This window comes from Octodon degus, unplaced genomic scaffold (genome assembly GCF_000260255.1).
Source record: "Octodon degus isolate 3935 unplaced genomic scaffold, OctDeg1.0 scaffold00010, whole genome shotgun sequence".
In the NCBI taxonomy this organism is placed as follows: domain Eukaryota; kingdom Metazoa; phylum Chordata; class Mammalia; order Rodentia; family Octodontidae; genus Octodon; species Octodon degus.
Genome location: NW_004524586.1, coordinates 8,795,987 through 8,805,868, shown reverse-complemented (window position 1 = coordinate 8,805,868; position 9,882 = coordinate 8,795,987). Strand labels below are relative to the sequence as shown.

The following is a 9,882-nucleotide window of genomic DNA, read 5'->3' as shown; positions in this document are numbered from 1 at the left end:
TTTCTTTCTTTCTTTCTTTCTTTCTTCTTTCTTTTTTGTATTTGTACAGGGTCTCACTACACAGATCGGACTTGTAGCGATCCTCCTGTTTTCAGTCTCCCCAGCACTGGGATGACAGGCATGTGCCACCATGCCCAGCCTCGGTTGCCAGTTCAGCATGACCTGGGGGCAGGGCCAGCATGACATGCGGGACTGTGGATTGAACCCTGGCTCCTGAAATTGCCAAAGCAGGCACTTAGTCCACTGAGTTATCTCGCCAGCCCTTTTTATGTAATTCTTATGTTGGGCCCTGAAAATTTTGCAGCCAGTTCTGTGTATATCCTTATTTTGTTTATACAATTTTATGTTCATTTTAGAATCTTTAGGATACACTAATAATGTACAAGAAGAAAATAAAAAAAATCAACTCATTCTATCACCCCCAAGTGAAAAATTTTAACAGCATTTTAACTTTTTAAATAGTTTATCAAGAATATTACTTACATGAATGCTTAGAGATTGGCTCAATTTACAAAATCCATCATAGTGTAAATTCCATGTTTTCCTCTGTTTTTTTTAATTTAAAATTTTTTAAAGAATACAAATAATAAAAAAGCATTAAAAAGTTATAAAATTTCATTAAACAAAGTAATAGGAATTTAACAATGGTTGCTGCATTGCATGATTTTATATTCAAATTAGTTGTTTCGGTTACCAGATATAAACATGAAAAATTGGTTAAAAAAATGAAACAAAGGCGGGCCAAATACCTCAGTGGATTAAAGCACTGCAAGCAGGTGCTTGGGCCGGAGCCATGCCAGCCCTGCTCCCCGGGACACACGGAGATGACAGTTGACACTGGGCATGGTGGCCTGTAATCCCAGCTCTTGGGAGGTTGTAAAGAGGCAGATCACTATGAGTCTAGTTCCTAAAAAATAGAAAAAAAACCCCAACAAAACATAAAAAAAATGAAACAAAACAAAGTTATAAGAAATTAAAAAGAAAAAAATGAATTAAAAGAAAAAAATTTTAAGCATTAAATGTTCCTTTCAACAGACCAGCAGAAATTGGCAGTACAATTAACCAAACTATCCTGCATATACACATAAATATATCTTTTTCTCTTCTTGCTTTTGTCCTATTCCTCATCCCAGTGTCTCCTTCCCATTGAACAGATTCCCTCCCTTTCCCAGTATCTATTGTGCCTTTCAGATCTCACTTACTCTCTCAGGTTCTCACACCAGTGAGACAATATGATGTTTGCATATGCAGGTCAGATTTATTATTGTTTTCCTCCTGACAGCAAATTATTCATAGTGGTTCCACAATAATGTTTTTACTGATTGTAATGGGTGAGCCCTGGCTCATTGTACAGATGATCCTAGGTTTATCTAAATAACTTTGCGTGGTTGACTTGCACAGTTAGCTGCTACCCAGTTGTTCAGGGTCCCCCAGGAAGGTGGGTCCCCCAGTAAGCTTTGTGATTGCTGGCCACGGATGTGCATCTTTGCAAATATTTTGATGAAGTTGCTAAGTCTCTCTGTTCAGGACATACTGAGCTTGTGAAGGCCCCAGCTCTGTGGGGTGCATGTTCTGAGTAAGGCGGAAGGGTGGTCACTCTCCCAAGGGCCTGGTTTCGTTGGCCATGCCCTTGGGTTTTGCTGAGAAGACATCCCCGGTGCTTCTCACAGCTGTTGCTGTTGGGCACCAGCTGCAGGAAGCCTAGCTTGGCTTTACCACATGCTTCTGGTACTGCCTGGGCTCAGGCATGGTGAGCATATGTCTGTTCCACGTGACAGATGATGGCTCTGATAGGAGGGGGTTCCCAAGGGGCTTATGGGTTATCGTCTTAAAAGGGGGTCACCCACGAATTAGAATCTGAGCTCACCTTTGTGTGATGGCAGAGTTTACATGCACCTGCTCCAAGACTGTCAGTGGAAAACTTTAGCTGCAATGAGACTGGGTGCTGCTCAGTCATGGCTCCTGTTCCTGGCCTGCTGGATGTTCCCTCCCGGTGAGTAGGCACTGCCATCTGCAGGGTCCTGGGGGTCAGGAACACAGGTGTGCAGTATGTTTGGGGGTAGGGTTAAGGATGACACAACATTTACACCTGGCAACTCATTTCTTAGTGACATTTTGGTTAATTTTTCATTTTATTGAAGCAACCTTTTTGATATCATCAAAATGCAGAGTATTAATGATAGAAAATTCTAGATATAGAGTTGAGATTAAGTGGGGGTGAGTTTTCTAATGCTGGAACATTTTGAATGAATTTCCCTGAATCTTCTCCATCCATCCCGTTTTTCTTCCTGAAGGCTTGGCTGGGGAGAAGTCCTTGAGTCTACTTGGGGGTGGAAACCATTGTGAGGGCCTCCTGCAGGTGCAGTACAGTGAGTCTCAGGGCCCTGTGTGTGGGGACCACTGGGGTCTGGAGGAGGGTTCTGTGATCTGCGCACAACTGGGCTGTGGTCCCGTGATATCTACCTCCCAATATGTTCTGAGGCCCGAGGAGATGGGGCCGCTCTGGCTCTATGGTACCCAGTGCCAGGGTGAAGAGGCTTCGCTATGGCAGTGCTCCCTGGGGGACTGGAGGGCCATCAGTGGTTGCAACTGCCAGTGTGTGGTGGTTATTATCTGCTCAGGTAAGTTGAATAATGCTTCCTGAACCCCACTTATCCTGGGACCTCCTTAGGGCTGCTTCAGTTCCAGAGATACCAAGGCAAAGTCCTAGGGGAGGAGGGAAAGTCTGACCTACATGTGGGTGCCTTGAGGTTTCTTGAGGTTGGGGGGTCTGCTCCTGCTGCAGGATGAGTTGAGGACTTTAATTTTCCACATGAAGCTTGTTTCTCACTCTCTTAAAAGTCCCTTTTCACATTGGTTCTGTTCTTTTGAGCTCAGCCATTAAGCCTGTGCTTTGCTTTGTTGGCCTCATGGCCAGGCCAACATGCTGACCATGTTGGGGTCTCTAACCCACCGTGACTGCACAGAACTCAGCAGCATCCAGTGAGAGTGACCCAAGAGGGTGCTTGAGGCATGTTGCTCAACCTGGATTCCCTGGAGGCTGCTGTCTGTGCTGTGCATAACCATCCTGAGAGGAGTGGCTTTGATAACCCAGAGCCCCTCCCAAAAAGTAGCACAGGATGGGAAAGCAGACAAGGACCCTTCAGAAATCTTATTAGGCCAAATCCAGTCAGTCCTCAACCCCTGCATATGTACCTTGGGCAGAGGCTGGCAGGACCTCTCTGTCTTCTCTGTCGCCAGGTGGTACCTCAAGACCAATTAGGCTGGCTGCCGGAGGCAGCCCCTGTGCTGGGATCCCTGAGTTGACAAATCCTGACAACTCAACCATGAGGTGTGACCTGCAGAAGGAGGAGGTGAGCGTCTTGTGCAGGCAGCTGGAGTGTGGCTCCGCTTTGCAGTGGTCCAGAGCCCACCCCCAAGGGCGCCCTGGTAGCCCTGAGCAGAGAGTCGTGACCTGTCAGGGAACAGAACCCAGCCTTTTGCATTGCAAGACCAACTTGAATTTTCTAGATCAGTGTGACCTGCCAGCCTACGCTGAGGTGGTGTGCACAGGTAGGTTCACCCCACTCAGAGCACTAGGCTCTTGTTCGTATGTGAACAAAGAAATCAAGATATTTCTTCATAGCACAATGTTAAGGGAAAGTTCTTCTCCTGTACAGTGGCTGACAGGAGGGTGCACTGCCACTGCAGAGTGGTGCAGGAGAGCCTGGGGCTCTCCCCCTGGGATGCTAATGTGGCCCTGGATGCTGTCCTTAGGGTTCCCTGTACCTGTGCCCAGATGGTGAAGGCCTTGGAGGGGCAGTGCTTTCCACTTCTCTCTGGGGGCTTGTGTCTCCTCGGGTCAAAGGGTTTGGGGTAAATCTTCATGGGAGGCACTGGGTGGGGGCAGCACCCAAGGGAGATCCAAGGGCCAGTGGCAGGTCCTTTTCTCAGACCTTAGGACTCCCTGGAGGCTCCTGGGTCTCTAGCACTGGACCAAGTCAGCGGGTCCTGGTCTTCCTGTCTCATTCCTTCCTGTGGGCTGGGTGGCGGGTGGTAGGACCTCTTCATCCCTCTGCCCTGCAGAGAGCCCTGTCCTGCTCTTGGGTGCTCTTGTCCAACTTCTTCCCTCAGGACACGTGGAGGCTCGGCTTGTTGGCAGTGAGGACCTCTGTGCTGGGCGCCTGGAGATTCAGCGGGGCTTGACCTGGGGCACAGTCTGTGACAGAGACCTGGACCTGCCCACCGCCCACGTGGTGTGCCGGGAGCTACATTGTGGAACGGCTGTGTCTGTACTGGGAGGTGCCCACTTCGGCCAGGGCTCAGGGCCCGTGTGGACAGAAGCCTTTCGCTGCGCAGGCAATGAATTGCTGCTGTTCCACTGCCCGGGGGAACCTGGGAGTCAGTGCACACATGACCAGGATGCTGGGCTCAGGTGCTCAGGGGAAAGTGAGTCAGATTACGGGGTCCAGTGGGTCTGGGCTGTGGTGCTGTTCAATGGGGGGAGACTCTGGGATAATTTTGAGTAGTGAGCAGCTAGAGAGTTTAGCCTGGTATTTCTTATATCTTCTGTCTCTTTTTCTTCTCTAGCCTTGTGTGTTTGTTTCTGTCCTCAGTGTTCTCTTTAGATCCCGCTCTGACATCCGGTATGAAGTATTTTTTTTTTCCCAGTGTTGTGAATATTTTCCTGTGTATTCTATATGATAGGTCTTCATTAATATACGGCTAGCAAATATTTTCTCCCATTATGTAGGTGGTTGTTTCAATTTTTGAGAGTGTTCTTTGATGCCTATTAATGTTTTAATTTCAGCTAAGCAGAACATCTGTCTTTTCTTTTGTTTCTTGTTCTCCTGGTGTCACATCTGTAAATGTAATTGCTGTGTCCGAGGGCACGAGGCGTCACCTCTCTGCTTTATGCTAGACTTTTCCCCTTAGCACTTACACATAGGACTTTGCTTCATTTTAAGCTGCTCTTTCTAGATGGTGTATGGAAGGGGCCGGCTTGATTCTTTCACATGTAGTTATTCACTTACTTCAGCACCATTTGTTGAGAGAGTGCTGTTTGGTCAAAGAATGATCATGGTGCTTTTGCACATGCTAACCTAAATGTGTGCATTCATCTGCATATTTTACATTCCATTCCAGTGATTATGTTTATCCTTATGCAGTATTATCCTGTTTCAATTACTAAAGTCTTGTAATAAGTTTCAAACAGAAATGTGAGTTCTCTAACTTTGTTGTTTTTATATGTGCTTAGCTGTTTGGGATCCGTTTATGGCCATATAAATTTTGGGCGGGCCGGCAAGATATCTCAGCAGACTGAAGTGCTTGCTTAGGCAGAGTGCAGCGGCCGGGGCCCAATTCCCAGTGTGCTGGGCCAGCCCCGCCCCTGGGGCTCGCTGAGACAGACTGAGACTGGGTGTGATGGTGCACGTCTGTAGTCCCAGTGCTTGGGAGGCTGAAAACAGAAGAGTCACTACAAGTCCGATCGACATAGTGAGACCCTGTAGACCCTCTACTAAATATAAAAGAAATTGGGATTAACTTTTCCATTTATAAAAAGGATACTGTTTAGGTTTTGATAGGGATTAGTTTGAATCTGCAGACTACATTGGGTGATAGTTACATCTTTAGAAATACATCCTTCAACCCCCAAATGTGATGTCTGTTTCCTTTAATTAGGTCTTGTTAAATTTACTTATTTTTTATTTATTTATTTTTAAATTTATTTTTTAAATGACATACTTTTTAGATACATTTTAATCTACAATACATGTTTTTATGGGATATAGTGTGATACTGCAATACATGTGAATAACATGTATTGATTGAGTCAACGAAACATGTATCTAATACCGTAGACATAGATAACTTATGTATTCCTCAGAGATATTGGCCTGTATTTTTTTCTTTTTGTATTCTTGTTAGTTTTGGTATCAGCAAAATAATGTTGGCATCCCAAAAGGAATGTGAAAGTGTTTCCTCACTTTTAAATTCTTTCAGAAGAATTGGCTTTTGTTCCTTAAATGTACAGAATGTTCAGCAGGAAAGCTGTTCAGTCTTGGACACTTTTTGCTGGGAGACAAAGTTCTGGATTATTCTCTATTAATAAGAAGAGTTTTTGTTACTATTTTGTGCTTCCACATGAATTTTAGATTTTTTTTTTGTTTTTGGTATCTTAACAGATATAATACTGAATCTTTACATTGCTTTTTGAAATATTGTGCTCTTTAATTTTCATGACATAGGTCTTTTTCTTGCTTACCCACATTGATTTCTAGCTTATTTTATTTATTTATTTATTTATTTGTCTTTTTGAGACAGGGTCTCACTGTGCAGTTCAGGCTGGCTTTGAGCTTACTTTTTAGCCCACGCTGGTCTTGAACTTGAAACAGGCAGCCTGCCTCAGCCTCCCGAGTGCACGTGCCACCATGCCTAGATGATTCCTGTTTTTTAAAAATTTTTTTCTTTTTAAAATAATTTTATTGAGAAAGAAGTAGCAATGAGATAGTTTCAAAACAGGTTAGTAGTACAGTTACAATAATTTGTAGTAACTATTCATAGCACAAGATGCAGACAAGATATCTTGTCTAAACACTATTAGTTCACAACTTTCTTCTCATTAAACTGAAAGTATGGCCCGGGGAGATGGCTCAGTGGAATAAGCACTTCCTGGCAAGCACAAGGGCCTGAGTTCAATTCCTAGTTCTGCCAAAAAAAAAAAAATAAACTGAAAGTAGCTGTACATCTATGCTGTTTTGTATATACATATATATATATATATACATATATGTATACATATTGTCATAAGTAATGATAAAATGATTAAAAATGGTTTTGAGTATGTGTATAACATGTACACTTAAGTCTTTATTTGGCCAATCTGATATTTATTCTCCTGCTTAGCCTGATGTACCTGCAAATTTCATCATAATTACATAAACCATTTTTAGGAAAAAGTTGGAATGGTTTCAATGCCCTAATGAAGTGATACATTTTTCTACTATAAAAACACTATAAATAGAATTGTTTTTGTAGTTTTCTTGGTGTAGTCTAGGAAGGCAATTTTTTTTTGTGCATTGTTTTTGTATCCTGCCACTTTGGTGAATTTGTTTATTAGATTTGAGTCTTCTGGTGGAGTTTATAGGGTCTTCTAGGTAAAGGTTTAGATTATCTGCTAATAGGGATAATTTGATTTCCTTCTTTTGTATTTGTATGACTTTTATTTCCCTTGCTTAGTTATCCTGACTAAACTTTCAAATTGTATATTGAGCAGGAGTGGTGAGATCAGGCTGCTAAAGAGTCCCATTATTAGATGAAAATTTTGTAGTTATGTTTGGTTCATTTGATCTATGCATTTTAACTCTGATATTTTGTTACTTTATCAATTGGTTGACCTATTTCATTATAAAAGTGGGGATTTGAAGTCACTCACAATGATTGTGTGGAGATGTATTTGATATTTAAAGTCAGTTAGAGTTTGCTTGTGAAATGGGGTGTGCTGATGTTGGGTACCTATACAGGGTCCACCTAAAACTGTGTGTGCACTTCAAGAAAATCAAAGTAGTATGGTGTTTCTTTCAACAAAGGGTGTTACCCTCACATTGTTGGCTCTTGGAGAAGAAACTGAAAATGCAATCTCAATGACCAAGGTTACTAAGGTCATTGTATTAATAAATATATGGAAGCTAATGGCTGCCACTTTGAGTACCTCTTATAACAAGAAGCCAAAGTTAACTTGTATTGATCTCATGATGCCTCAATAAATTTAATATTAAAATATTTATACATTTTTCTTTTTATACAGTATGTATATACATTTTTTGGTGGACTCTGAATGTTTACAATTGTTATATCTTCTTGGTGAATTTTTTCTTTGACCAGACACATAGTGGTGTTCTTTATCTCTTTTGACTAATTTTAGTTTGAAGCTTGCTTTGTTAGACATACATCTAGGTACTTCTGCTTGATTTCAGGGACTAGCTGCTTTGAGCATCTCTTTTCATCCTTTTAATTTCAGTTTATGCTTGTCTGTGTAGGGGAGGTGTGTTTCTTGAACATATTTCAATACCTATGGGATAGGGATACACATTTTTTTTTTTTTGCTTATAGTATACTTTAATTCCCAATGCACATTCATTCACTCAATGACAGACTAAAATGTACATTCTTTTATGATAAGCCAGAACATCTATTATCCCAATAATACAAAAAGAAAACAGGTACAGAATTAGTATTAAGGGACTTCCTTAATTAAAATTACCAAAAAAAGAAAAAATATATATTCTTTTATTTCCACTCCACTCTTTGGCTGAATTTTATTAATATAATATCTGCCCTTCCTAATTCTTCTCTTATGAAAGGCATCACACCCTAGTCACTCAAACCAAGCCTCCTCCTTCTCTTTCTCCTTGACCTCCCCACCTATACTCAAGAATTATTAACAAGACATCTTTTTATATTTCTCTAGAATTAATCTCTTCTTCAACAGAGTTCTCTCTTGCAATTCCTTTTCTTCATAAGTGTGGCATGTGAGATTTTAACTGTTCTGTTCCAGTTTTTTCTTCTTCAGTCAGTGGTAACGGCTCCACATCTGTTTGCTTTCATAGTTCTTCTATCATGGTCATAGTTTTATTCAAAGTAGTATAAATGCGGCTCTTAATCTCTTTCTGTTCAATAGCAACAGGTTTAAAACGTGCACACAAAGTTTGGTATCGAGACTTTATGGCTGATATTTCCTTTATGAGCGTTACTGGATTTTTCTCTCCTGTTGAATCATGATGATTAGACTTGATTTCATATTCCAGCCATCAGTTCTAGCTTATCGACCTCCGCCTCCATGTTGAATAGTTGACATTCCTCCGGGATACACATTTTTGATGTCATTTTGTCACTTTGTTTTCTCATGATTCTTTTTTTTTTTTTTTTTGAGACAGGGTCTTGCTATGTAGTTCAGGCTGGCCTTTGGCCCATGGTGATCTTCCTGCTTAAGCCTCCTAAATGCTGGGATTGCAGGCGTGCAGCACATCTACTTGTGGTGTGTGTGTGACTGTGTGTGTGTGTGTGTGTGTGTGTGTGTTGGATTTTGCGCATCAGCTGGGAAGGATATTTCTACCTTGAGCAGGGAGGTTTTGTTAGAGGCTCTTCTTGGTGGGCTCCTGGGGCTGTGCGCGTGTCTCAGCACAAGAGCAGCCACTCCACTCTTTCGAAGTACTGAGTTCAATCCTGTCACTCTTTGCTGGGAGAGAATAACCATCATCAGTATAAACATCTAAATAACTATTTATTTACATGTAACATAAATCTTATCTAAAAAGGTCTCAACTATGTTGCTAAGAAAAAATCCTTAATTTTTGTAAGCATTTCAAAATACTCTTTTTAAAATAAATTTTTTGACCAAATTTGTATTTTTATATCAATGTGAACAACTAATTTGAAGGCAACAATATGCACTATTACAACCATTATTGAATTTCTGTTATTTTGTTTAATGAAATTCTGTATCATTTCTAATTTTTTTTACTGTTTTTTATTCTCTTTAAAAATAAAAAAATTAAAAGAAAAAAAACATAAACACACGAATGGAGGAGAATTAATATAAGATAAGCTAGGAGAAAAATAAAAATTATAAGAGAATATAAAAAGGCTTTGATGATAATGTTTATATACAAGTAGAGAAGTGGGAGGTGGGAAGACCTAAAGGGATGTGAAAGGAGAGGAAATGACAGAAGTAAAGGAAGGAAATAAAGAAATATAAGTGGGGGGCCGGCAAGATAACTCAGGGTCTAAAGCACCTGCTTAGGCAAGTTTAGGCAAGTGTGCAGGGACCGTGGTTTGATCCCCGGCACTATATGCCATATGCCAGCCCCACCCCCAGAGTGGGCTTAGTAGGCCACAAAAAAA

General features: G+C 41.4%; 1 protein-coding gene across 1 annotated transcript in view; it reads left to right on the top strand.

Annotated features, from left to right (window-relative positions):
* The first annotated feature begins 1,932 nt into the window (after positions 1-1,932).
* Positions 1,933-9,882, top strand: part of LOC105740885 (scavenger receptor cysteine-rich domain-containing protein SCART1-like) — a 20,265-nt gene continuing 12,315 nt past the window's right edge. Inside the window, exons 1-4 of the mRNA XM_012513400.1 lie at positions 1,933-1,993; positions 2,295-2,621; positions 3,241-3,552; positions 4,114-4,428. Of these exons, the coding sequence (XP_012368854.1) occupies positions 1,933-1,993; positions 2,295-2,621; positions 3,241-3,552; positions 4,114-4,428 (1,015 nt within the window). The remainder of the gene's footprint in view (positions 1,994-2,294; positions 2,622-3,240; positions 3,553-4,113; positions 4,429-9,882) is intronic.